The sequence below is a fragment of the Micropterus salmoides genome, unplaced genomic scaffold, assembly GCF_014851395.1.
Source record: "Micropterus salmoides isolate LMB-PRFRI ecotype aquatic unplaced genomic scaffold, ASM1485139v1 Ms_hic_scaffold_13, whole genome shotgun sequence".
Classification (NCBI taxonomy): Eukaryota; Metazoa; Chordata; class Actinopteri; order Centrarchiformes; family Centrarchidae; genus Micropterus; species Micropterus salmoides.
In genome coordinates, this window is record NW_024040374.1 from 22,071,306 (window position 1) to 22,099,298 (window position 27,993).

The 27,993-nt window shown below is 39.7% G+C and overlaps 3 protein-coding genes across 4 annotated transcripts; all 3 read right to left on the bottom strand.

Moving 5' to 3' along the window:
- Window positions 1-3,312: 3,312 nt before the first annotated feature.
- Window positions 3,313-5,505, bottom strand: LOC119900902 (mast cell protease 1A-like). 2 transcript variants are annotated; one of them, XM_038716220.1, is made up of 5 exons: window positions 5,350-5,505; window positions 5,091-5,244; window positions 4,474-4,603; window positions 4,103-4,357; window positions 3,313-3,859 (listed from the first exon to the last, which is right to left on the bottom strand). In XM_038716220.1, exons 1-5 carry the CDS (start codon window positions 5,390-5,392, stop codon window positions 3,707-3,709), a joined length of 735 nt encoding a protein of 244 aa, XP_038572148.1. In that variant the 5' UTR covers window positions 5,393-5,505; the 3' UTR covers window positions 3,313-3,706. The 2 variants fall into 2 exon arrangements, with proteins under 2 accessions (XP_038572148.1, XP_038572149.1); XM_038716221.1 differs by having other exon boundaries at window positions 5,091-5,241; window positions 5,350-5,502.
- A 4,513-nt stretch (window positions 5,506-10,018) lies between these two features.
- Window positions 10,019-26,978, bottom strand: LOC119901361 (transmembrane protease serine 11C-like). The gene is made up of 10 exons (XM_038716990.1): window positions 26,901-26,978; window positions 26,672-26,819; window positions 26,359-26,488; window positions 25,778-26,041; window positions 25,503-25,668; window positions 11,319-11,387; window positions 11,086-11,236; window positions 10,849-10,981; window positions 10,287-10,541; window positions 10,019-10,180 (listed from the first exon to the last, which is right to left on the bottom strand). The coding sequence occupies exons 1-10, from the start codon at window positions 26,956-26,958 to the stop codon at window positions 10,019-10,021; spliced, it is 1,536 nt and encodes a 511-aa protein (XP_038572918.1). The 5' UTR covers window positions 26,959-26,978.
- On the bottom strand, window positions 13,839-17,163 carry LOC119900903 (proproteinase E-like). Its single transcript, XM_038716222.1, has 4 exons — window positions 16,865-17,163; window positions 16,317-16,583; window positions 16,121-16,231; window positions 13,839-15,888 (listed from the first exon to the last, which is right to left on the bottom strand). Exons 1-4 carry the CDS (start codon window positions 16,940-16,942, stop codon window positions 15,694-15,696), a joined length of 651 nt encoding a protein of 216 aa, XP_038572150.1. The 5' UTR covers window positions 16,943-17,163; the 3' UTR covers window positions 13,839-15,693.
- Window positions 26,979-27,993: the final 1,015 nt, after the last annotated feature.

The following is a 27,993-nucleotide window of genomic DNA, read 5'->3' on the forward strand; positions in this document are numbered from 1 at the left end:
GGTGTTGTAGACAGTACTGCATGCTGCGTTCGAGTGTTGTCGGAAATAGCGTAATTAAGGTGTTAGTGCGCATGATCGACACGAAAAGCACACACGCAACCGAGCACAACCGGTAAAGTGGGGATTTTCTGTGACGCAGAAGTTGCCGTTGAATTTGACTTAAAGGGGCAGACAGTATAAGAGAGGCGTAAAAGATATAAAACAACATTAGTATTAGTAAGTTAGTATTATCCAAGTTCAATCTTTCTTTAACATTTAAATGTGCCTATGACAAGTTGACATCATATAGCGTTTACAGTAACAGAAATGCAAAATATACAGACCTTCAGTTACATTTTATATTGCCAGAAGCTCAAATTAAGTTCAGTTCTTCTATAATATTAACACATTTTATTGCTTTCTTATTTTTTAAGAGTTCTATTGAGGTGCAGTAGTGTTTCAGTTCAACTGTAAATCGATTGAAGCAAGGTTTGGATTCAGTCCATTTTGACTTGTGGATATGGAATTTTCCAAGTATGATGAGGAGTTGCACAATATAGTTAATATTGTCTGGACCATGTAGTACAAAATATAACATGACATCAAATACATTAATCAGAATACACTTACCAGTTTTTCTGTTAATAAAATGTTCCAAATCTTTCCAAAATACATTTGTATGTTCACAGTGGTAAAAAAGATGAAATATAGTTCCTCTTTCTAAATTGCAAAAATCAAAGTTATAATCAATGTTAAGTTCCAAATAAAGCATCTATGAGGACTAAAATTATGATTGTATACTAGTGTCCAGGCTAAAAGGGCCTGCTTGTGGAAGTTAGCTAATCTAAACGGTATTTTGTCAACAGAAAAGTTACACTCCTAATAAAAGGAAATCTATGCCACCAGTAGATTTAAACAAGTATGCAGGAAAAGCATTCCAGATACTGTTGGGATTCTTCAGAAATTCTATAATCCATTTTACTTTAAAGGTATTATTCTATATAATGGGGCTTTTTTTTATAATGGTATAATGGGGCTTTTTTCTCCAGATATAATCGTTAAGTATTTTATCTAGCTCCTTAATAACAGTGGCTGGGACGCTAAGTGATAAAGCCACATAAACAGACCTAGATATCCCCTCTGCTTTGGATAAAAGGATCCTACCGTATATTGAAATATCTCTCATTAACCATGAGTTCAGTTTTAATTTGTTTTTTTCAATAATGGGGTTAAAATTGGTTTTATATCGTTGCTCTGCACTTTTACAGATATTAATTTCCAAGTAGGTTACCTTTTCTTTACCTGGGATTCCATAACAATCCGACAGATTGCAGTTTTAATTGGAAACAAAACAGATTTATCTAGATTCATTTTTAAACCCGAGACTTTGGTAAACTCATTAATACAGAACACTGCTTTAGTGACTTGGTTGTGGTTTTAAAAAAAAAAATTGCATTATCATCCGCTAATTGACAGATTTTTAAATCTTTTTCTACCGCCCTTATACCTAAGAAATCTGACTTTTTGACATGAGTAGACATCATTTGGGTGACCAACAGGAACAAAAAGGGAGATATTGGACAACCTTGTCTAATACCACGGTAAATATTAAATCTTTCTGATGTACCATGCATTAGTTTTACAGAGCTTGAACAACCATTATACAATGTCTGAATAGCATTGAGGAAATATTTTCCGAAACCAAAAAAAGAGATGGCTTTAAGAAGAAAATCATGTTCAACGGTATCAAAAGCCTTGTAGAAGTCAATAAAAAAAATAAAACTTTCATCCAATATTAGGTCCTTATAATCTATCATGTCCAGTATTAAACGAATGTTATTGCTAATGTGCCTATTTTGCATAAATCCAGATTGCTCTTCGTCAATTATTTGATTTAATCCTGGTTTTAATCTATTGGCAAAGATTAAAGCAAATAATTTACAGTCATTATTTAAGAGACTTATAGGTCTCCAATTTTCTATGTGCAATCTATCTATTTTTGTTTTGGAATTAATGTGATTAATCCTTGTTGTAATGTAGCAGGAAGCTCACCTTTCTGGAGAGATTCTTGGAATACAGCGAGTAAGAAAGGGCCAAGTTTTGATGAAAATGCTTTATAAAATTCTCCTGTTAGACCATCATTACCGGGAGATTTGTTGTCTTTTAAACTTTTAATACATTCAACAATTTCAGGTAAAGATATCTCCTCATCGCAAGAGTTTTTAAAGTCATCTGTTCAGTTGCATTCAATGAGATTTTATGTAAGAAAGAGTTAATGTCAAATGTTGGTGGGATTGAAGAGTACAGTTTCTGATAAAACAGAGCTACATGTTGAGAAATCCTTTGAGGCTCTTTGGTTTCTACTCCATTAATTATCAACTTATTTATTGTAGTAAATTCAGCATTTCTTCTTTCTAATCCAAAAAAGTATTTTGTGTTCTTCTCACTTTGTGCGATCCATTTACGTCTTGATCTAATGAAGGCGCCTCTTGTTTTTATTTTAAGATATTGTCTAATTGGTCCTGTAATAAATTCAAACTCAGTACTTCTTCACTGGTGAAGTTTCCATTTCTCCTCAATTGTAACTCTAAAATTGCCTTGATAATTATTTTAGAGCTAACGTTACGTCACTGCTGCAGAAGAAATTACATGTGATATCTGAAATAAAATTAAACCCACGCCTGTTCATCTCTGTGAATTTCAGCATAAACCATTAGGATGCACATATTCATGAGTCAAACCTGCATGCACAGTTGCAAGTAGGAGCACTCCAAGGCAGCATAGGTGGTGAACCAATTGTAAAATGAGCTTGAAATATCTACTTGTATGCATAGCAGTACCTACCATGGGGTCATACATCTACAAGTATGTGGGACAGCTAAGTTAGTCACATTCACCCTCCTAGCTTTGCTTTGCTGATGTTTTACAGCAAGACATTTATACCATAGACTGTATATAAAAACGTATTTATTAATTTATACTTTGTCAGCTCACTGAAAACAGTGTTGTGCCCCCCTCTCTACACAACTTCAATAGCGAAATATCACACCAATGTCACCTAAACCTATATTATCATTATCTTGAGATACATATTACAAGTTGCACAAAACTGGTGCAGTCTGCAAGTTACACTATAAATGCACAAGATATCACCCAGCCAACTAAACAGACTGCATCCACTTAGTCTTGACTTGTAGTTCATCTGAATGTCCCGTCTGCTCAGCTGTCCAGCCATCTTTATTGTTTATTAAATGAAACAATTACTGCCAGGCCCCGTTTATGCTCCAGGAATGAAGCTACCTACCAACAAAATATGCAAACATGAACAAAATGTTGACCCATAAAGGAAACATTTTTATTTCTAAAGCTGTAATCACTACCTAATCCATGGTTTTATGGTAGTTTCACTTTTTGATGCATATTTTTCAATACCAAAAATCAGTGCACTGGAATTTACTTTGCTTTTCATTTCCACTTTATTCAGCTCAGTATACTTTTGAAAGTTTGGATTAAAAAGAGTTTTGCCTGAGCCTTTTTGAATGCATGCTGTATAACAAAACCATAATGTGACAGGTGACACAAACCTAAATTATTATACCTCATCTCATCATCCACAGCGCTGCATTGTTAAGCAAATATTAAACAACATGACACGATATGTTTGTATAGAGCCTTGATCTGAAAAGTACATCCCAATATTGACAAATTACCATTCAATCTAATTTGCCTAATTGTTGTTTAACACTCCTGTAATCCATTCCCTGAAGCACGATACGCGCGTGTAGACATCGGGGGTCTTGGTCTCTCCGCATTTCGGACCAGAGAAGGACACGACGCCTGCTACAGCACCATCACACACCAATGGACCACCTGAATCCCCCTGAAAAAGGAACGATACGAGACTCTTAACAGAGACTTACCAGAAGGTGAACTGTGTTTAAAATATCCTGTGTGAATTCCTTCAATCTTAACAGTTTTAACAGTATGGTTATCTCATGTATAAAATACCTGTGATGCATCATTTGAAAATTGAAAAGATGATGTCTCTACGATTTCACAAAGACAACTCCTTCAAAGGTCAGTTTGGGTGTCTGATCAATGTCCAGCCAGTGTATTTTCTCACCGAGCAGAAGCCTTGAAGGTTACGGCCCCCAGTGCCACAAACCATTGACCTGGTGATGGGAACAGTTCTCCATTTCATACGGCATGTCCTCTGTGGCAGGGTGGTTACGTTGACTTCCTGAAGCCTGTTTGCTATGGTGTTGTTATCCCCTATATCCCCCCAGCCAGCTGTGATGCACTGGCTGGATATTCGCAGCCTGCCCTTTGCTAGAGGGATCAGCTGCACTGCATCAGTCAGCTGGGCACTGCGGTCGAGCTGAGACAGAGATTGATGTTAGAAAAGTATGAAAAATGTTGACATTTTGACATCATGTGGGATTCCTCTAATTAAAATCTGATACTGTGTAGTAAACAGTTTTAAACTGTCTTCACCTTTAGGAGCATGATATCATTTGCATGTCCATCGTAGTTGGGATGTGGAATGGATCTGGCAACACTGAACACCTGCTTTGTAGGCTCATTACCGGACAGGGAATCAGCTCCAAGTACAACTGTGTATGGTCTAGAAATCACAATTGAATGATGACTGGACTATACGTTTTTAGATCAATATCCTGTCTTCAAATCAGCGCTTTCCATTCATTTCAGTACAGTGAAACAATCCCCTTACAGAGATTTTAAACATGCAGTAACACCACAATGAACATTTAACTGTCTTCATTTTTTTGTCAAAGAGAGCACTGTGCTTGCAACTAAAATTCAGTTTGATAGCTAAATAAAACATATTTAATGTTTACTGTGAGGGATTACTTACGTCTTACAAACTAAGAAGTCCCTACAAGTTGATTTTCATACTGACTGACATGAAATCAAGTGGCTGCAATGTAATAGAAAAAAATGTAGCAAGGGATTATTGTATAGGCTAATGTAAGAAATGGTCAGCATGTTAAAATCAGCTTTAACATTACTTCAAACCCTGAGGTATCTGTTACAGATGTTGAAGTAGTTAGATTTTTGCTGCAAAACTTGATCTATTTTTTAATTCTTACATTGATATCTCACAATGTGCTGCTGTGAGCACAAAGTCCTCTCTCAACAGGACTCCCCCACAGTTCAGGTCACCTCGCACTTGCAACGAGGCCATGTAGGGGCGCGAGTGTGGGGCAGCATCTCTGCCACCAACAATATGAGTACCATCAGCTGCTGGAACACAAAATCATCATTCATTATTTGCTTATGTTTATCCAGTTCTTTCAGGTTTGCGGTAAATGTAAATGTTAATGTCTTTACTTTGTATAGATAGCTTACCATTCAGGACAAAGAGCAGCAGTAGTATGAAGCTGATTGCCATGGTCTCTGGTTAAATCCACACCTTCTATTCTTGGTCTTATAATTTTTGTAGAAGAGAACTTCTTGCTTATTTTGTGGTCTTTATTGCTCCAGTGTGTTTGCTAACATGCTGTTGGGTCTTTTCTGTGAAGCTGTTGGTGGCATTGCAAAAAGTGTGGTTTTCGATTTTCACAACAGGGTTTCATAATTGATGCAAAAACCAGTTAAAGCTATAATGCCTTAGAGATACTGAGGCACACAACACTCTGAAGGTTCAACTTCCCACATGCGTCACCCAAAAATCGTGTGAACCAGAAGTTATACACTTGTGGGTCTCGTGGATAAATACTAGTTAAACTCCACCATGTCTGAAAAACAAATGTATCCAAGTTATTAACAAGTGGCAAAGAGAAGTAATGTGCAGTATGTGTGTGCAATGTGTTTGTGCTATTTCTTACAACGTTGTGGGATTTTGTCTCGATTTCAGTGCTTAGATCAAAATCTTGCAAAGAGTTGACAGCTGTTTCATTTTCCTCTTTTCAGCGGGTTACAGCACCCACGTTAAAAATAATTTTTTAAGAAAGAATGTGGTTTTGTTTCTCAGCTTTGGGATTTCTAAATCTTGCAGTGGTTGTTGCCTCTCTAAGATAGATAGACAGATTGTGAAGTACATCGACTACAGAACACTTTGCAGGACAGAACAGCCTTTTAGTAAAAGTGTTGGGTTTGTGTTGAGCTCATCTGAACATTGGTAAAAGAACAATTGAATTTTTTAAAATTTAACTTAAATACCATTTAATATCCCACAGGGAACAAATAAAATACAGTATTTTATATAAGGATTTCCGTTTACACAGAAAGAGCTACTTAGACATAGACATACAAATATCTCCACAACACAATAAAAGCATGTTAAAGCCAAACGTCTAGGATTGCTAGATCTCTTTGATGCAGGAAAGAAATCTTGATATATTCACTGTTAAACCATTTTGGGCCTCTTTCTCTCATTGTTTGTAATACGCATTAAACCGCAGTGAAATGCTTGTCATCTTTTATGTTTCATGCATATAGGAATATAGTAACACATTCTAGATAGTTAACTATCCTTTGCATAGTGGTGTCTTTGTCAGCTTTGACTTTTAATTTCTGTATTTTGTCCTTTCACCATGTCTTCAACCTGAGCCTGAGTCTCCAAAGGGTCCCTGTGCTGTGGAAGACGTCTTGTCTCATGCCTGTACCAAAGACGCCACGTCACAGTGACTCCAAGGACTACAGACCCGTGGCACTGACCTCCCACATTATTAAGACCCTGGAGAAACTGGTTCTGGAACAGCTGTGGCCCATGGTGACACCTCTCCTGGACCCATTCCAGTTCGTCTACCTGCCCCGACTGGAAGTTGAGGATGCCATCATCTTCCTTCTCTACTGCATCTACGCCCACCTGGACAAGCCGGCGAACACTGTGAGGGTCATGTTTTTTGACCAGTGTTTTTAACACCATCTGACCAGCCCTGCTGGGTGAGAAGCAGACAACGAAGCAGGTTTACTAGATTGTCAACTGGCAGACCACAGTAGCCTGCAACACTGTGTGCCAGACAGTGTGGTCAGCAACACTGGAGCCCCAAAGGGGACTGTCCTCTCTCCCTTCCTCTTTACTATCTACACCACAGACTTCAACTACCACACAGAGTCCTGCCATCTTCAGAAGTTTTCTGATGACTCTGCTGTGGATGGATGTACCAACAAGGGTCATGAGGCTGAGTACAGAGCTGTGGTGGGTGACTTTGTCACATGGTGTGAGCAGAACCATCTACCGTTTGCTGTTGCAAGCTGGGACAGCAGGTTGAGGGTAGCGGACGCTAACAGACTCAACAAACTGATCCGCAAGGCCAGTGATGTTGTGGGGGGTGGAGCTGGACTCTCTGTCAGTGGTGTCCAGGGGTATTTCCAGGCTCTTGAAAAATTGGGAGCTTAGCCCGGCCCAGAAATCTTTCATGTTTTCACCTGTTTGAAGCCCAAACCAATTTGGGCTTTAAACACTTAATTTCCTGCATTCTGGTGATTTTTTCTGTTTATCTGTTTTTCAATTTATTGAGGAAATGTCTTTATTTATATATTAAAAGAAACTATATATATATATATATATATATATATATAGTTTAATATAATGCAGTAAGGCTCTCAGGCATTCTGTATCGCTGTCAGATATGTTCCTCCTGTAGATCAACTTTTCTCATTTAATTTAATCCCTCCTGAGTCTACATACATGCAGGCATGCCTGAAGTCTTTTTAAATGTGCATGTGGCTCCTTTTCACCTCAATGATAAATTAGCTTTATTAATTGTAATTCACTTAGAAACTCCTGGATTTTTATAGCTTCTGTGTTTCAGCCGGTTTTCTGCTCATTCTCAAAACTTTCTGCACATTCAGAATCTCTACCACATACCTGTGTTCTCTGACATTTGCAGAATAATATTTTGAGACAAAACTTCTAATATTAAGACAAATAAAATCATTATCTGATGAGAATTAAGTCAAAATATTTTAACTAAATCCAGCTGCCCTCTGCTGTGCATTACCCTACATTATTGCTCTGTTGATATGGTAGTAAGTTTCCCCCTTTAGACAGTCTGACAGACACAGAGCTCCTCTGGGACTGTACTGGATGAGACTGCTCTTCATCAGAGGTAAAAACCGAAACTGAAAACACTTGTGATCGGGCATATCAACACAAATCCATTCATATGTTAATAGTTATGGTAACAGCACATCTGATAAAGTGCAGTCCTGGAGCAGAGAGACAGTCAAACATTGCAAAGTGTCTCAGAGCGAGTAGGACAGAGAAAGCAGAAGTCTGTGTCGCGGTCAGGTGTATCATGTTATTCTCTCGCTACTTTGCGACAGGCTGAGTAACGGTGGGGGGGGGTCATATTACGCGATTTCAAAGAAAATGTAGCAATATTATTATCCTGGAACGCCACTTGAAGTCGGATTTCCTATTCATACTGTATGTACCCCGACTTCACGAGTAACAGCTGAATGACGTCACAAAACAATGGCAGCTTCCATGGAAGCATACACTGTAGCCTAAATGGTAAACCATAAACTAAAAGGCAACAAAAAGTATATTTGCATGTATTTAAATTAAAATAATACATATACGATCGAACATTATTTGCCAAAATGCACCACAGAACGCCACAGGAAGTCATTCCTGCCTGTGGCCATCAAATTCTATAACTCCTCCCACTGTCTGACACAAGGACACTTAGTTATTAAACTGGACATTATTATCTGTTTTGTGCAATAATATCTGTTTAAACACTTAATGTGCAATATTCTCTACCATAACAATTCTTTATTATGTAAATAATGTACTATCCAGAATCCTTATATTTTCTTTGTATTTATATTTACATACTTCTCAATATACCAACTTTCTATTTTATTTATATTTCTTTGCCTTGAGGTGCAATGTGTGCAACTGTGACACAGAATTTTCCCTCGGGGATCAATAAAGTATTTCTGATTCTGAACACAGACGTAATGCCATGAGTGTGGGTCTATGTGACACAAGCCCACTCAAACATGCCTTTGAACTGTGTGACCCCCCAGACACCACAGTTTCCAATCTTGGGTTTGAGCGTTGATGTCCACACAGACACCAGACATCCACATGTCTTCAAGTGAAGTCTCTTTGAAATTAATATCATGGACTGTGCAGACTGTAGGCCACTCACGTAGGCTACACAGTGGTTAAAGTTGCTTGACCCGGACCGTTTGCTCCTTTTTTTGCTGAAGGGCCCTCTGGACCAAATAAATAAATTATGTTGATTTTCATAAATAATAAAACCATTTACAACTTTTCTTTAGCCTGAATGAACACATTGCAAGATGTTCTTTATTACAGTGCAGGAGGTTTATAGACAGGACTGTTTCATTCTTAACTGATTCTAATTAATTATTGAATAAGCATACAGTGCACCAATTCAGATGAAAATGTTTATTTCTTTTATACTTTGTTTTAAAGTATTCAGACCCACACTATGGACACAGCTTATTCCTGATTTTATTGTGTTACACCCATAGCTGCTTCACATTGTATACACATATTGGTATTTCATTAGCGAATGTTCCATTTTGACGCCTTGAGGAGGCCAAAGCGTGATTTATACTTCTGCGTATTTTTGAGCGTCACAACCCATGTAAAATGACTCGTTACATTATCAGAATGTGATACATTCGATTGCTAAAGTTTGAAAAGTCTACAAGAGTTGCACGATTTTAACCCTATTCAAGTTAGTGGAGGGCTAATTGTAAGTTAGTTCTCTTGGCCAACAAAAGTCAACACAGTGGATAACGCTACTGCCGACTATCGTTTTGGCAGTGTAATTGTAGAACAACGCAGACACTACTGCACAGCCTACTCTAAAACATTTGTTTGATATGTTGTGGAATAAAGAGCTTTGCATGTTTTTTAAAGTGATGTAAACACCATTTGTGTCTTTGAAAAAAGGAAAGAGGAAACAATGACTGAAAGGTTTTTATTTTGCCTTTGACTTGAAGAGCTGAACACTGACAGATCAACTCAAACTCCCCCTCTCGATCAAAGTATGCTGAAGCAAATCTCTATGTAAAATTGTTACATTTAACAGTTCTTTTCCTTGAGAATCTTGTTGATCCAGGGCAGGTATTTTGATATGTCTGTGTAGACGTTGGGTACGTCTGGATATTTGCAGTTGGAATTTTTATTGAAAGACACGATACCAACTGCTGTCCCGTTGCACACCAGGGGACCACCAGAATCGCCCTGTGAAGAGGAAATATCTTAATATTTTTGTTCAAGATGATGTAAAATGTGCAAACGTTGTAAATACTAGAAACCAGTTGAGACTTTCTATTAAAGGAGAACATACCTGACAGAATCCTTTCTTTGTGCCATATCCACCTGCACACATAACGTTGGCAGGAAGATTCTGCCATTTCATCTTACAGACTTCCAGATTGATGACAGACACATCCACCACTCTCAGGTCATCGACAATTGCACCACCAGTTTCAGTCATACCCCATCCAGCCACACGGCACTTTTCTCCATCTTTTACGCTAATTTCAGTTCTGGGAAGTTGGATAAGCTGTACTCTTCTGTTCACTTGAACTGCACTAGACAGCTGGAGATACACAAAATCAGAAAGCATCAATTAAAAACTGTCTGTACTCTTCATCAAACTTCAGTTAAACAATTGTTACAAGTTGAAGCTGATGAGTCAAGAAAATGAAGGTTACTGTTAGCATTATTACAGTATATGTATTGGTGGCTGCCCTGAATCGTTGGATAGTGAATGTAGACGTTTTACTCCCACTTTTTACATTTACCCTCAACAGAAGAGTTTTTAAAAAAATCATAGCTTAATACAAATAATTTTAATGTAAGATATCATCTGGGACTGCTGAGTTAAATATATATAGGCTACTTACTTTGAGGAGCATGATGTCATTCCCTTTTGCAACATTCACATAAGATTCGTGTTTGCACTTCTTTTCAATAGTTCTCACTGTTTTTTCAGCCTTAATGAGATTGTGGGAGCCAAGAACAACACGTGAGAGATGCCTGAAAAAGTTATTTTTGAAGTTGTAAGTGGATTTCCTCAAGTTATACCAACAACAAAACAAGGCAACAACTATTACTACTATTTACATTAAAAAGTAACTCACCTATTGTCACAGTGTGCAGCAGAGACTACAAAGTCTTCACTGATGAGGAATCCCCCACATACATGACTATGATCAATGTTCTGCAGAGAGGCCATATACAACATCGAGTTCTCTGGGGCTTTTTCCCCATGTATGATTTTACCCCCAAGTGCTGCAAAGATACGTAAAAATCTATATTCAGTTAATGTCCAATTACATAGATGGAAGATAATAAAAAGATTCGGTAAACTTACCGTTTTGTCCAAGACATGTCAGAACATGAAAGAGCAGAAGTTTGTCCAGACCATGCATGATGCCAGCAACTTAACTGACTTTTCTTCTTGAGGGTGTCAAGTGGACCCTTTTATACAGCAGTTTGCTTTCTTTGAAAGTGTGATTATCGTCTATTTTATCTTGAATTCTAACCACATCCCTTTTTGCATTGCATGTTTGCAAGTTTGCATCTTGTCTGTTATCTTTGCTTCATCTTGTCTGTTTATGTGATCTGGTGCAGCCTGTACATGATGAATCTACATGATTATCTTTGGGGTTAATTTGACCACATTCGATGTTTAACATCTCTAAAGAACACATTAACATAATTTTTTGCTTCATATTTACAGTTTTTGTCAGTCTTTTTGGTACATGTCTCAGATCAGAATTGAAATTCTCAAAACTACTTGTTCAACCTTCACATCATCTATGTCTATGAAGATTCTCAGTCATCCAGGTCATAGTTATCCAACGAAGGTTAAAATGAAGGGCAACTGGACTTGGTTGAAGCTACTGGAAGACATTTCGTCCCTTATCCAAAGGACTTCTTCAGTTCTGACTGACTGGCAGGGAAACTCAGCTATTTAACCTCAGTGGGGTCGTTATCTCGGGTCATCGATACCGCTGGTTCGTTAGTGTTCCTTGTTGCTGTGACGACAGTCGTTACAGTCGTTGAGACTACCTGTGGCCAAGACTGAACGACCATCGTTGGTATCTTCACCTGAGGCCAATAGGTTATGTTTGTTGAGTTTCCTGGGAAGTGATGAAAGGACAGCATTGTAAGTGGGGGATAAGTGGTGGCGTAGACAACCCTGGTGTAGATGGCTTCCTTGACACCTCTTTCAAACTCAGGCCGATTATCAGCAGCATTAACTCGGTCACCTACAACATTGCCAAACACATTTCCACCATCTTAGCTCCATTGGTGGGAAACACGCCTCACCACATCCAAAACTCTATTGACTTTGTAAACAAAGTTCGAGGACTAAAACTGGATCCAGATGAAACCATGGTATCCTATGACGTGACTTCTTTGTTCACCTGCATCCCCACCATAGAGGCAGTAGAAACTGTTAGGAAATGGCTAACACAAGACAACACCCTGGACAACAGAACTAGCCTCAGCCCTGACCAAATCTGCAAATTACTCGACCTCTGTCTAAACACCACCTACTTCCAGTACAACGGTGGATTCTACAGACAGAAGCATGGCTGTGCCATGGGCTCACCGGTATCCCCGATTGTGGCCAACATCTACATGGAAGAAGTGGAGAATAAAGCCCTCAACTCCTTCAGAGGAATAGCACCGAGCCACTGGTACAGATATGTGGACGACACCTGGGTCAAAATCAAAAGCCAGGAAGTGCAAGCCTTCACAGAACACATCAACTCTGTGGACAGTAACATCAGGTTCACACGAGAAGATGTTCACAACAACAGTTTGGCCTTCCTGGACTGCGCTGTACACATTGAAGAGGACAGGAGCCTGCAGATTGGTGTTTACAGAAAACCCACACACAGACCAATACCTGCTCTTCGATTCACACCACCCACTGGAGCACAAGCTAGGGGTCATGAGAACACTGCACCACAGAGCGGAAAACATACCAACAAGCGCCCAAGCCAGAGAGAAGGAACAGAACCACCTGAAGGGGGCACTTACAGCCTGTGGATACCCTAAATGGGCTTTTGTGAAAACAGCCACAAGATCCAAGAAGAACAAAACTACAGGGGAGGAGGAAAAGAAGGTCAAACGCAACAACATTGTGATTCCATACGTGTCTGGAGTATCAGAGAAACTCATTTTTAACAAACATAACATCCCTGTGTTTTTTAAACCCAAGAACACACTAAGACAGATGCTGGTCCACCCCAAAGACCGCACACCCAAACACAAGAAAAGCAATCTAGTGTATGCGGTCCAATGCAGTGAGGAATGCACAGACCTGTATATTGGGGAGACTAAACAACCACTACACAAACGCATGGCTCAACACAGAAGGGCCAACTCCTCAGGTCAAGACTCTGCAGTCTACTTACATCTGAAGGACAGAGGACACTCGTTTGAGGACCACCAGGTGCACATTTTAGACAGAGAAGATGGATGGTTTGAAAGAGGTGTCAAGGAAGCCATCTACACCAGGGTTGAGAAGCCGTCATTGAACAGGGGAGGGGGTCTACGCCACCACTTATCCCCCACTTACAATGCTGTCCTTTCATCACTTCCCAGGAAACTCAACAAACGTAACCTATTGGCCTCAGGTGAAGATACCAACGATGGTCGTTCAGTCTTGGCCACAGGTAGTCTTAACGACTGTAACGACGTCGTCACAGCAACAAGGAACACTAACGAACCAGCGGTATCGATGACCCGAGATAACGACCCCACTGAGGTTAAATAGCTGAGTTTCCCTGCCAGTCAGTCAGAACTGAAGAAGTCCTTTGGATAAGGGACGAAATGTCTTCCAGTAGCTTCAACCAAGTCCAGTTGCCCTTCATTTTAACCTTCGTTGGTTCACATCATCTAGTCACTTGTGCACATCTTAAAAGCAATTTCTCAACCCCAGCTAGCTACGCAACATTTTTTATTTTCTTTAAGAAGAACCTCAATTAACTGGAAGATAGAGCTGGCAAATGAAAGTTAACAAAGTTACTTAGGCAGTGACCTGCATAAGTGATACTAAATGAAGAGCTGTTTGCGAGCCGTGCAACCGTCGAGTGAAGACAGATGTGTAGCTGTGTCCATGATAGGATAAGGTGAGATTTCATTAGTATTTCACATTTGGTATTTAGGACATTTTCAGAATTTGTTTTTTTACCCACAATAGTGGCCTGCCTCAAGTAAATGTCAGTCACTTCCGCCACTTTGGTCCAGACTGAAATATTTCAACAACTATGGACTGCCATGAAATTTTGTTCAGACATCTGTGGCCCCAAAAGAATGAATCCTGATGACTTTGGTGATCCCCGATTTTTCCTCTGGCACCACTATGATGTTGAATTTTCTGTTCTGGTTTTGAGTGTCTTCACTGATATGCGATGGATTGCCATGAAATTTACTACCCACATTCATGTCTTACTAAGGATGAAAATAACTTTGGTGATGCCTTAAATCTTTTCATCTGATGAAAATTTGACTTTGTCCAATACTTTTCTGACCACACACAAGCTAAACTAATGACATTCCCATCATGCTCAGCTGTACTATACAATAAACATCACATCTGTTAACCATCAGCATGTTAGCATTGTCATTTTGGGTGTTTTAGCAAGCTGGCATTTAGCTCAAAGCACCACTGTGCCTAATAGAGATAACTGTTACTGTGATCACTATTAATACCTCTATAAAGTGTGTATTGTTTTGAATAAATAACTGACAGATGAAATTTTCTGTAGGCTGCACTGCTACATTACATCCAGGTTTAATTGTTGCAGTGTTTTATTTAACAATACTGATGTGTTTCAGATACTGTTTATGTCTATTGTTTCCATCCTCAGAGTCAGCAGCATATGTTTTTATCTCTTCATCTCCACAGGCTGATGGTGGCTAGTTGATGCTCTGTTTGCCTGCAGCCCCATCAGCTAATGCTTGCAGATCTTGTGGTGCATCAGAGTGAAACATATCCATGACCATTATGAAACTGACAGGTTCCTGTTGCAAGGCTCCTTTCACCCTTCAACATTATATTTTAATTTTGCATGTTTCATACTTTTAAACTCACTTTTTGGGAGCTGAAGTGAGCTGTACTTTCTTGCCCAGTTCGAGCATGCAGAGACACACAAAATCAAAAAGTGAAAGTTCAAAACTGGCACCTACAGAGACTGAGAGTGGCCATTTTGTCTGTCTCTCAGATTTCTGACACTGTTTTGGACAAGCTGCTCTCCCTGCATGTGGATACTCAGCCACGTCAAGTGAACTTTAGTTTGTTGGGTTTTATAAGTGACAGACGAAAAGTAATGCAAAACCAGTCTTTGGTGTGGATCTGAACAGCCCACTGAAGCATTTGTTTGTATTATGTGACAAACTAGATGAACCACCGAAACCACAGTTTTTCAGAGTCAGGTTTTATCTACAATGTTCTCACAGCACAGTTATGAAACTGATGCTCTAGTTAAATTCCTTTCATTGTAAGTTCACAGCCGGTAGTTTAGCATTGTTAGCATCAAGTGTCATGAAATGCTTATGGGCTGGCTTTATGCAATCATAAACATCTGTACATAAACCAATATACCTACAGCACAAACCAAAAGAGGACTCTATGAAGAAAGAAAGATATGTTTATTTCATATTTGTGATTAGTCCCTCGTGTCTTTCACCTGTGCACTCCCTCCCTGCTTGTTGGCCCTGGTAAGTCCTTAGTATCTGTGTCCTGTTTCTGTGAATTGGATTATTTCTGCTCTGTTGGATTTACCTTTGTTTGGACTCTTGCCTGCTGTGCTCCATATAAGCGTGTTCCAGTTATTTTTGATTAAATCACAAATAACTGCATCCTGTTGTCTGTGTCTGCATTTGGGTCCACACCTCCGTTCTGCATCTGCACTCAGCCAATCCTGACACATATACATATTATACATTACTTATACTTAACCACAGAAAAATGAAGTATTAGACATTTCAAAAAGATTTATTTTGCATTTCAGAAAAAAACACTGACAGAGCAACTTAAACACAATACCTCCTTAATATAATGACATTTTAACACAGAGTCATTTCCAAAGAAATGAGAAACAAAGATGCCAATTGTTAAGAAAGGCCATTCTGTAAAAGTGAGGTTAAGCAGACCTGATGCTTTAACAATCCTTTTGCTTCCGAATCTTGTTGATCCAGGGAAGGTATTTTAACACATCTGTATAGACATTGGGCACTGCACACCAGAGGACCACCCAAATCACCCTGTGAGGAGGAGGAAGGGGCTACATTTGTTTATTCAATTTCTAAGGCTATAAAGCAATGAAATTAGAAAATAGTTGAAACATACCTGACAGAATCCATTCTTTGTGTCATATCCACCTGCACAAATAACATTGGCAGGAAGATTCAAGCCAATATCGGCCCATTCTTTCTTACAGACCTCCAGGTTGACAAAAGGCACGTTCACCACTTGCAGTACATCAACAGCTTTACCACCAGTTTTTGTGGAACCCCTTCCAGCTACTTGGCACTTTTCTTTATGTTTTATTTTATTGTCAGTATTTGGAAGTTGAGTCAGTTGAGCTATTTTGCCCAGTTGAGCTTTCTTAGACAGCTGGAGACATAAAAATCACAGAGAGAAAATGAAAAACCAGCAAGGACCAATTTATAGCATACTTATAATCTCCCATCAGACCGTAGGTAAAAATGTTTGGAAAATAGTTAAAGATGGAATGAATAGTGATCAGTGCTTTGTTGTTGTTGTTGTTTTTTGTGGGTATTTTTTTTTTTTTTACAGTTTTTGGGGGGCTTGAACTGATCTAAATAACATGAAAGTACAACATTTTACTGTAAAAATGCATGATTTCACCTGAGACTGATTAAATATCTACTTACTTTGAAGAGCATGATGTCATTCCCAGATGCAAGTTTAGTGCAGGATGGATGCTTGCATTTCTTTATACTGTATCTCATTGTGTTGTTGTCAACCTTCCTGAGATTGTGGGTACCAAGAATACTAAAGGAATCCTGAGTGAATGATCATTGAGATGTTTTCCATGAGTTGTGCCAACAAAACAAATAAAATAAACGAATCCACAAAAAGCAGATATCTCTGTTTGCTAAATGTTAGGTTCATTTGATTTGATTTTTAATTACATAAAACAAAGATTGCAGAAAGAGGGGAAGTAATTCACTGGCGGTCACAGTGCGCAGCAGTGACCACAAAGTCTTCACTGATGAGGAATCCTCCACATACATGACCCCTGTTGTTCTGCACTGAGGCCATAAACAGCATTAAGATCTTTGGGGTCTTTTTACCATTTATGATTTCACTACCATGTGCTAAAAAGAAAAGAGGGAAAAAAGGATGAATTAATGTAGCAGTTATAGATAAGAGACGTTAAACCAGATCTGGTAATCTTACCGTTAAGTCCAAGACATGTCAGAAGATAAAAAAGCAGAAACTTGTGCAGTTGATGCATCATGCTGGGAGCAAATTCAGCCTGTTGTCTTTGGGGTGACAATACATGACCCTTATATACAGCAGTTTTCTCAGTAAGCGACCCCGTGGTTTTTATCTGCTTCACCATGACTTCTTAAGCCGCATCCTCTGTGCATCAATGCAACCTTGTCTTGTAATGACGAGTGCCTGTGGTCAGTAAAGACATGAAGCATCGGGGGGTGTTGATATTTTTACAGTAAATATAAAGGCTGTGGTTCTGCTGCCTCAGCAGCCTGAAGCACATAAATACATTATGTGATCAGCACATGATGAGTTTAACACAGTCTGTAATGTTAACCCATTTACTCTCTTTATTGATGCCTCCCATACTACTCGCTCTGTGTCGGCTCCTGCACACACACAGCGGCCAGCAGAGGCCGCAGTGGAGACTGTGTTGTGAAGGGGGCTCTAAACTACACCAGTTTACCACAGTCACCACATGAAGAAAAGGATGTTAGTATACTTATATAAACATGTAGAAAGTGTTATTTTAATCTGGTCTGTCCTGTCGCTCATCCTTTGTGTGTTATAAAAGCAGAGCTAACGTTAGCTTGGCAATTAGCTAAATGTTACAAACAAAACAAGTTAAATTGAAAGCTGTCTGTCTGTAATGTTTAACTGTTTAGCTTAGTTTGCCCTGTAGCTTAAAATGTGGCACACTGCTGTACACTCAGCTGCTGGCTGAGACTAACCAGCTGCTCCTGTCTACCAGGTAAGGTTAACTGCTGGCAGTAAAGTTAAATAACTGCAGAGAGAGGAGGAGGAGGACAGGACGAAAAACTGTAACAGACTCATATCTTCATTCTTTGCAAACATCACTCAGTACTGTGGTGTCAGTTATTGACTTTATATTGACTTTGCTGTTGTTAACATTAATTTTGCTGCTCTATAAACAACATTAAGTTGTATTTAGAATATTTAATACAAACCCTATATTGAATTTAAAAACAATCAATCAATACGCCTGTCTGTAAGGTAACGTTAAACATGTAGAAATGGTTAATTTAATCATCTCTGTCTTCAGTATCTCATCCTGTATATTTTATACAAGCACAGCTAACACTAGCTTGGCATTAGCCAAATGTTAAAAAGAAGCTAAATAGAAAGCTGTCTGTCTGGAGCACAGACTGGTCTGTAGTCTTAAAAACTCAGCTGCTGGCTGAGACACACCAGCCGGGCCTCCTTCTGCCTGGTTTATGTTACCTGCAGCCAGCGAGAGAGGACGAGGGACTGATAATAATAATATAATAATCTTTACTTGTAGAGCACTTTTCAAAAAGAAAAAAAAAAGACTGATGTTATTCTTTCTAAACGTTACTTGTGATGTCAGATAACGTTATTGAGCTACTTTGCTGTTGTAAACATTCATGTTGCTGCTCTAGAAACAACATTTAGCTGTATTTAAAATATTACATTAAAAACAACCAGGCATTTAATATGTTATGGCACATTGAATATTTTCCTCATACCGTGCAGGCCTACCTCATGCCCGTTGGGTCTGGTCTTACCAAATAACCATCACTAAATAATAGTAAAGTGTCGATAGTGGTATCCATCCCAGCTGGCAGCGGAGGCATCAGTTTATGATGAGAAGGGGACGCAGACGTCTCTGAAGAAGTATCACAGCAACCCAATGCTGGTGTATTTACTGTCAGATCTGACAACGGTAAACTTGATTCCCATTTCTTTCAGAAAAGACCCAGTTATACTTTGGTTGTGAAAAAACAACAAATGGTTTTTATTTTTTCTATCCTCTCTGTCTCTCCTGGACTACACTTCCAGCTCTTCCCAGTTCACCAGGCCACTGCTTGATGTTGTAACCAACTCAGCACTGTACGTTTCAGCTTGTGGCTCAGATGTCATGGTCATCCTGGATGAGGAATGAAGTACTTTCAGAAAACGACAGAAGGCTGATAATGATGTCAAACATGTAAGTTTATGCATAAACTGAATTTATTGTGAGAGCCTTCTTTGCACAGTTTTTAATTGGTAGTTATTTCTGTAGGGGTATTTACTGTATGTTGTTCATGATTATATATTTTTGGCATGGAGTGTTTCACCAGACAGTGTCTCAGAACAGATCGTTTCCTGGGAACATCTTCATGTAAGCAGATGGTTACAGCAACCTGTGGCACCACATGGGATAATGGAGCCAGGCGTGGCTAACAACAGGCGGATGGAAGAATGTGCTGTTTAAAATGTTGACCCCACTGTTTATCATTCTTGGTGTTTTCCTCTTCCTGACATGCTGTGTGATCCCTTGTGCTAGATCTATGATTGCTACAGCAATTAAATCATCTATGGGTCAGTACATGCAATTACCAACTGCACCCACTGATTCAGTGGAGTGGATCCCACCTTGCAGTGGGGATGAAAGTGAAGTTTAATCTGAATCATTTCTTAGTTTCTTCCCCTAGGGAACACTGAAAGACTCCAGGTTCCTTTGATAAGATACTCCGACCCTGAGACTAAGATAAAAGCTGCATGAGCTGTGTCACTGCAGCTCACTCGTATGATACTCTCTGATGTGTAGTGTGTCCCCGTGAGTTCCTTCTGCAGAAGACTTGAATAAAATTCACAGAAAGACAAGTGTTTGCCTAAGCTGTTTATTTAAACACGCAATTCCCACCACAGAATATTGTCTTGTCTTCTACTCCTTTCACAGTTAATTGAATCTACACTGACCAAGAAACCTGATGGAGGTCGTATCATCAAGGCGAGGGAAAGCTGTCTGACTCCTCACGGCAACAGATCGTTAAAGGATAATCTCAGTATTTTTAAACCTGGGCACCATTTTGACATATTTTGGTGTTGAAATGACTCGTAGGTACAGAAAGTTTAAAATCAGCAGTAGATGGCTTCTAGGAGACACTGTTTTTAACCTGAATCTCAAAGACAAATCTAACTCTGGCATCTCCTCGTCCCCTTTTCTCCCCAACCACACTAATAATTGGTGACTCTATAACCAGAAACATCCGTTTCTTTAACGCTACCACTCACTGCTTCCCTGGTGCCACCACGGCTGACATTAAAAAAAAACTCCAGGACCTAATGCCATCGCTCCCGTCCTCCATCACAAGAGTGATAGTCCATGTCGGAACAAATGACACAGCTCTTTGGCAGTCTGAGCTGACAAAATCAGATTTTAACAGTCTTTTTAACTTTTTAAAGCAGTGTGGAAAGTTTTTTCCGTTTTTATCTCTGGTCCCATTCCCACAGTTGGTCGCGGTGCTGGCCACTTCAGTAGACTCCTTGGCCTCCACGACTGGCTCCAGCATGACCATATCTGACCACAGATATATTGTTTTTAGCTGCGATTCTCCTGTTACTCATGCCGCCTCACCAAGCTCCGTGTGTTCTTGGTGAACAAAGTGTTTCAAAGTTTTGCACATTCTTTCAGAGCCAAAGCCAACACCTGTCTGATTCAAACACCAACAATCTGGTCGATCACTTCAATCATATCTGCTTGTTGTCACTAAATATTACTGCTCCTCTAAAGGTTAGGCCTACGTCTAAAGCTAGTAAGCAACCCTGGATAAATGACAGCATTCGCAGCCTAAAAAGGGAATGCAGGAAAGCAGAGCGCAGATGGAAAAAATCCAGTCTCCAAGTCCATTACCTCAGTCTGAAGGATTTATTAATTAACTACAATAAAATGGTTAAGGATGCGAGAACACACTATTTTTCTGAACTCATTACAGTAATGATGACTGTGAATTGTTTTTATCTTATTTTACCAATAAGGTGGTGTCAATCAGAGCCTCTATTACCCCCGTGGACTCTTACTCAGAGGTTCCTCACCAGCAACAACAGAGTTTTAACCAGTTTTATCCCATCGACTTGTCTGAGCTTTTAAAAACAATATCACAAATGAGAGTGTCCTCCAGCCCACTTGATATAATACCTACAAAATTTTTACTAAAAGTAATAGATTCTGTTGGGCCCCATTTGATCTCTGTTTTCAACAGCTCCCTATCTACTGGTTGTGTCCCTGATTATTTTAAAACGGCTTGCGTGAACCCACTTTTAAAGAAACCTGGTTTAGATCCCTCCCTCCCACAAAATTTTAGACCAATTTCAAAACTGCATTTTACTGCAAAGATTCTAGAAAGAATTGTGTCCAAACAGCTGCTCACTGTACTGGAAAATAACAAAATATTTGAAAAGTTTCAGTCTGGTTTTAGGAAGTACCACAGCACTGAGACTGCCCTGCTTAAAGTCACCAATGACCTTTTAATGTCTGCTGATGAAGGTATGTGCTCAGTCCTTGTACTCCTGGACCTTAGCGCTGCTTTTGACACCATTGATCACAACATCATGTTAGACAGACTGAGGCACTGGGTGGGGATCTCTGGTACTGCTCTAGAATGGTTTTCATCCTACCTGTCAAATAGGAAGTTTTGCGTGTCTGTAAACAACTATGTCTCCTCATTCTGTCCAGTTAAATATGGTGTGCCTCAGGGGTCGGTCTTAGGACCCATTTTGTTTTCCTTGTATCTGCTTCCCCTTGGACATATTATCCATAAACATGGCATTTCTTTTCATATTTATGCTGATGACACACAAATATACTTGCCCGTCAGATCCACAGACCCTGGAATGCTGAGTTCACTTAACAACTGCCTTTGTGAAGTTAAAAAATGGATGTCAAATAATTTCCTCCAGCTGAACTCAGACAAAACAGAAATCCTGGTCATCGGGTCCCAGCAGATGGCAAATCAAATACTGCCATCTGCTGGTTCCCTAGTAAATCACATTAAGCCTGTGGCAAAGAACCTTGGTGTTTGGTTTGATAGTAATTTAAATTTCGAGCAGCACACCACAAAGCTTGTTCAATCATGTTTTTATCAACTTAGAAATATAGCTAAAATTCGATCTATGTTAACTTTTAAGGACACCGAGACCATTTTACACGCCTTCATCTCATCACGCCTGGATTATTGCAACAGCCTTTTCACCTGTTTAACCCAAAAATCTATTGATCGACTCCAGACTGTCCAGAACTCAGCTGCCAGGCTTTTAACCAGAACAAAGAAATATGACCACATTACTCCTATTTTAGCTTCATTACACTGGCTCCCAGTATGTTTTAGAATTGACTTTAAAATTCTATTGATCACTTTTAAAGCTCTTCATGGCCTCTCGCCTTGTTATATTTCTGACCTTTTAGTCCCATACGCACCAGCACGTACCTTGAGATCCTCGGGCAGAGGTCTGTTGTCTGTTCCAGAGTCTCGACTGAAAACTAAAGGGGACAGAGCGTTTGCTGTCAGGGCCCCGAGGCTCTGGAACAGCCTGCCCGAGGAAATCAGGTCGGCTGAGTCAGTGAACTCTTTTAAGTCCCTTCTTAAAACATACTTTTATAGGAGAGCTTTTCCCGATCTTATTTGACTTTATTTTATCCCTTTTATTTTATTGTATTTTACTAATTTTATATTAAATTTTCATGCTCTTATCTTTTTTTTGTATTATTCTTTACACTTGTTAAAGCACTTTGTAACTTGTTTTTGAAAAGTGCTCTACAAATAAGGATTATTATTATATTATTATTAATTTTAATCGTTCATAAGCTGACATTTTCTATCAAAGGGCAGAAAACATACAGACAGAATCCTTTCTTTGTTCCATATCCACCTGCACATATTATATTGGCAAGAAGGCTATTAGGCTACAGTGCGTCTTTTGCATGCGAAAGTAGAGGCAGTTGAGTGTTATCCACCTCCAGCTACTGTTATGGGGTTGTGTGGTGTGGGGACAGAAAGGACCCAAAAGCAGCACTCTGAGGGAAGGAGGTTTATTGAGGGATAAAGGGGTAGAGGGACTGGAGTGGAGGGAGAGGTGGATGTCGGGGAAACACAGGCACGGGGAACCAAGGAGCCTGGGGGCCAGGGAGCCGGGGAACACTTGGGCCGAGGAAGTGAGGAGCGGTGGGAGAACAGGGAGGACACCGTGGGGGTAGTCTGAGGAAGAGAGGATGAGCCCAGCTGACTGAACGGAGGACGAGGGTGAGTGTACCTGGGAGGGAAACAGACAGAGAGACGGGGTTAGAGGTGACGGTGACAAAGCACAGGGAAATTGTGAAAAACCAAGAAACATGAAAGCCTGAACACGAAGGTGGCACCTGGTATGGAGCAACAACGATCAAGCGAGGATGGTGTGGAGAACCGGGGTTGAAATACAGGCAGGGATGAGGTTGACTACTGGCAGGTGTGGCTGATGAGATGCAGGTGTAGGTAGTTGGCTGGGCTCAGGAGCAGAGGGAGAGAGAGAGAGCACACAGGGGAGAAAACACAGGGAGGCAGGCAGAGAACAGAAAACCAAGGAAAAGGCAGAATTACTGATAAAAAGGAGAAAAAACCAGGACACTCACCGTCAGCCGGGCAGCCACCAGAACAGCTACAAAAAAAGATCTTATGAGATTTCTTGGTTTGATGGGTTACTACAGAGGTTTCTGTAGAAACCTTTCAACTGTGGTAGCGCCATTGACAGATCTTTTGAAGGGTAAGGTAAAATGTGTCTGGTCTCCTGTCTGCCAGGAAGCTTTTGAAAATGTGAAGGTAATTCTGTGCAATGCTCCTGTTCTGGTTGCTCCGTGCATGGACAAACCATTTAAACTTCAGGTTGATGCCAGTCACGTAGGGGTAGTTGGGGTGCTGTTAAAGCAGGATAATTTTGGTAATGATCGACCTGTGGGTTTCTATTCAAAATAATTTAACAAATATCATTTTATTATTCTGTAATAGAGAAAGAAGCGTTGGCTCTGATTTGGTCCTTGCAACGCTTTGAGGTGTATGTAGGTTCAGATCCGGTGATCATTTATACAGATCACAATCCATTGACATTTTTGAACTCACTGTGCTACCCTGGGACTGCCAGGTTGTTTGTGTGTGTGTGTGTGTGTGTGTGTCTCTGTCTGTATTTTGTTGCAGCGTGAATTTCCTGGGCCCCATTTCAGAAAGCAGGTTCAGCAAACTCTGAGTCTGAACCTGAACTCGGTGACAAACTCTGAGCTGTCAAACTCAGAGTTTCCGGTTTCAGAACAGGTGTTTAAAATTAGTTCAGTCAACTATGTTGAACCTGCTGGAAGTGCGTCCGTGGGGATGAAAAAAATCCATCATCAATGGAGCTCCGATACTACGATTCACCATGGCAACAGGTAAATAAAGGCAGAGCCTCCATTTTAATCGGGTGGAGCTAGAAATATGAATGCTGCCAATGCAGACCATCATAGGCTCTAAAACGCAGGAGTGGAGGAAGGATCGATATGTTAACAATATTACATATTATACAGCGTTGTTCATTCATCATTTACCAGACTGGAATTTCCTTAATGAATGATAAAGTGCTGGAATTCTCCTACAGCCTGTTATTCATTTTAAATAGCTACAGGCCTATTTATTCAGCTGTAACCTGATGGGACTAAATGTCGGTGGCAATAACTGAAGATAAAAAAAAAAATATTAGTCAAACAGATTAGACCTAGTTTAGGCTAGTTATGGACCTGTGATTTCGTATTTTATGAAATGCTGTCAAAACGAATTCAGACTATCAGCAGATAAAGAAAAACCTCTGAGCCAGGCCATAACACATGCCTTCTGACACTCTTCCAGCTTAATGATAGGAACATCCACCTGTTGCAGGTCATTTACAAGTTCAGCATGAGTTCTTGTTGAACCCCATCCAGCTTTATGCTAGGGAGTGCTATAAAGTAAATTGTATAATGATGATTTCTGATTATAATTGTAAAATGTCACATTAAATAATGTCTGCCAATACAAAACCGTTATAGTAGCTCTTCTATATTATATCAAACAGAAATTTTTTGGATGTATTGCTGGAAAAAGGAGCTTTGCATTTATTTCAAAATGATGTAAACACCATTTGTGTCATCTAAAAAAGGAAACAGGAAACTACATGTGAAAAGATTTTGTTGTTTTTATTTTGCCTTTGCGTTAAAGAGACAAAGCGACACAGACATAACAGCCCCTACCCATCAAAGTATGCTGAAGCAAATCTCTGTGTGAGATTGTTACTTTGAACAATTATTTTCCTTGAGAATCTTGTTGATCCAGGGCAGGTATTTTGATATGTCTGTGTAGACGTTGGGTACGTCTGGATAGTTGCAGTTGGAATCTTTGTTGAAGGACACGATACCAACTGCTGTCCCGTTGCACACCAGAGGACCACCAGAATCACCCTGTGAGGAGGAAATATCTTAATGTTTATTCAAGATAATTTAAAATGTTTAAAACATTGTTTAGACTAGAAACCAGTTGAGACTTTCTATGAACAGACAGAAAACATACCTGACAGAATCCTTTCTTTGTGTCATATCCACCTGCACAGAGAACATTGGCAGGAAGATGCCCCAATTTCATCCATTTCTCCTTACAGTCTACTAGATTGATGACAGACACATCCACCACTCTCAGGTCATCAACAACTGCACCACCAGTTTCAGTCATACCCCATCCAGCCACACTGCACTTTTCTCCATCTTTCATGCTAATTTCAGTCTTGGGAAGTTGGGTAAGCTGTACTCTCTCGTTCAGCTGAACTGCACTAGACAGCTGGAGACACACAAAATCAGAAAGTATCAATTAAAAACTGTCTGAACTCTTCATCAGATTTCAATTAAACAATTGTTATAAGTTGGAGCTGATGATTATGAAAATGAAGGTTACTGTTAGCATTATTACAGTTTATGTATTGGTAGCTGCCCTGAATAGTTTTGATAGGGATGTGTTTTTGCCAGTTTTAAAATAAATTATTGCATTTCAGGGACACTTTTATTTTATACTGTTTTTTACTGCCCGCTTTTTACATTTAAATATATGTAAAATGCAAGATATCATCTGGGACTACTGCGCTAAATGTATATACTTACTTTGAGGAGCATGATGTCATTCCCTGTTCCAACATTCTCATAAGATGTGGGTTTGTACTTCTTTTCAATAGATCTCACTGTATTTCCAGCCTTGAGATTGTGGGAGCCAAGAACAACACGTGTGGGATTCCTGAAAAAGTTATTTGTGAAGTTGTTAGTGGATTTCCTCAAGTTGTGTCAACAACAATACAAAGCTACAACTTATATATTTCTTTGGAAAACAGTGGGTTTGTAAAACCTGATGTAATCTTTTTAATTTTACTTCTGTTTACATTCAATTTAAAAAAATGACTGAAGAGGCAAAGTAACTCACACATGGTCACAGTGTGCAGCAGAGACTACAAAGTCTTCTCTGATGAGGAATCCCCCACAGACATGACCACGGATGTTCTGCAGAGAGACCATATACAGCATAGAGTTCTCTGGGGCTTTTTCCCCATGTATGATTTTACCCCCAAGTGCTGCAAAGATTAAAAAACATCTATATTAAGTTAATTTCTAATTAAATTGTTGGAGGATAATAAAAGATTTAGTAATCTTACCGTTTTGTCCAAGACATGTCAGAACATGAAAGAGCAGAAGTTTGTGCAGACCATGCATGATGCCAGCAACTTAACTGACTTTTCTTCTTGGGGGTGTCAAGTGGACCCTTTTATACAGCAGTTTGTTTTCTTGATGTGTGAAATGTGATTAATATCTATTTTATCTTGAATGCTAACCACATCCCTTCTTGCATTGCAAGTTTGCAAGTTTTGTATTATCTTTGCATCATCTTGTCTGTTTATGTTATCTGCACTGACAAGTGCATAACCGGTGTTGTCCTTTACCAAGACTATATACTGGACTAAGTTCCACAGGGCTTTTCCCCATGTATCATTCTAACCCCAAGCTCTGAAAAAAAAAAGTATTATAGTGGAGTTAATACCTCGTTTATAGGCCCGAGATATCCAGATTCTTTCTGCAATGTTAATTTGCAGCTTGTGATATTGTGGTTAATTATGGTATTTTTGATTGTGGTCTCAGTAGCCTGGTGCAGACTGCCAGATTATGTGTATCAGTATGTTCACCCATCCATCCATCCATCCATCGTCCACCGCTTATCCTGTGTACAGGGTTGCGGGGCCGTATGTTCATATCTTCATGTAATCTGCTTCTCTAGGTGTGTAAAAAGGTGATTGCATTCCTCTGATTTAAATATAAGTAAACTATGTCAGTGTCTGGGTTGGTTGCTTCTTCAATGCTTGTTTGTTTACTGTTCTTATTCTTTCATCTGTCTTAAGGCTGATTTGCTGTGATGCGGGTGTGTGCAGGTTTCCCCTGGTAACGCCGGATAACTCCCGTGTTTCAACGCAAGTAGCAATGCAAAGGGTGCAGAAAGGGCTCAAAATGTCTGTGAGAGAGCCTTCACCAACATGATGCCCAGGATACATGCATGCGTGTGACAGCAAAGTGCATTTTAATGTTACCCTAACCCTTTCTTGCCCAGTTGAGCGTGCAGAGACACATAATCAAAAAGTGAAAGTTTAAGACTGACAAGTACAGAGACAGAGAGGCTGCTTTGTCTGTCTCTCAGATTTCTGACACGATTTTGGACCACCTGCTTTTCTGGATACTACTCAGCCACTTCACTAAGTG

Coding starts and splice junctions, on each gene's coding strand:
- LOC119900902 (XM_038716220.1), bottom strand. CDS start 5,392: ATGGCAATCAGCTTCATACTACTGCTGCTCTTTGTCCTGAATG. Junction 5,245..5,349: donor GCTGCTCTTTGTCCTGAATG/GTAAGCTATCTA, acceptor TTTGTGTTCCAG/CAGCTGATGGTACTCATATT. Junction 4,358..4,473: donor ATGATATCATGCTCCTAAAG/GTGAAGACAGTT, acceptor TCTCTGTCTCAG/CTCGACCGCAGTGCCCAGCT.
- LOC119900903 (XM_038716222.1), bottom strand. CDS start 16,942: ATGAGATACAGTATAAAGAAATGCAAGCATCCATCCTGCACTAAACTT. Junction 16,232..16,316: donor CAAAGAATGGATTCTGTCAG/GTATGTTTCAAC, acceptor TCCTCCTCACAG/GGTGATTTGGGTGGTCCTCT. Junction 15,889..16,120: donor AAGGATTGTTAAAGCATCAG/GTCTGCTTAACC, acceptor TATATGTGTCAG/GATTGGCTGAGTGCAGATGC.
- LOC119901361 (XM_038716990.1), bottom strand. CDS start 26,958: ATGCATGGTCTGCACAAACTTCTGCTCTTTCATGTTCTGACATGTCTT. Junction 26,820..26,900: donor GACATGTCTTGGACAAAACG/GTAAGATTACTA, acceptor TAATCTTTGCAG/CACTTGGGGGTAAAATCATA. Junction 26,489..26,671: donor GCTGCACACTGTGACCATGT/GTGAGTTACTTT, acceptor TAACTTTTTCAG/GAATCCCACACGTGTTGTTC.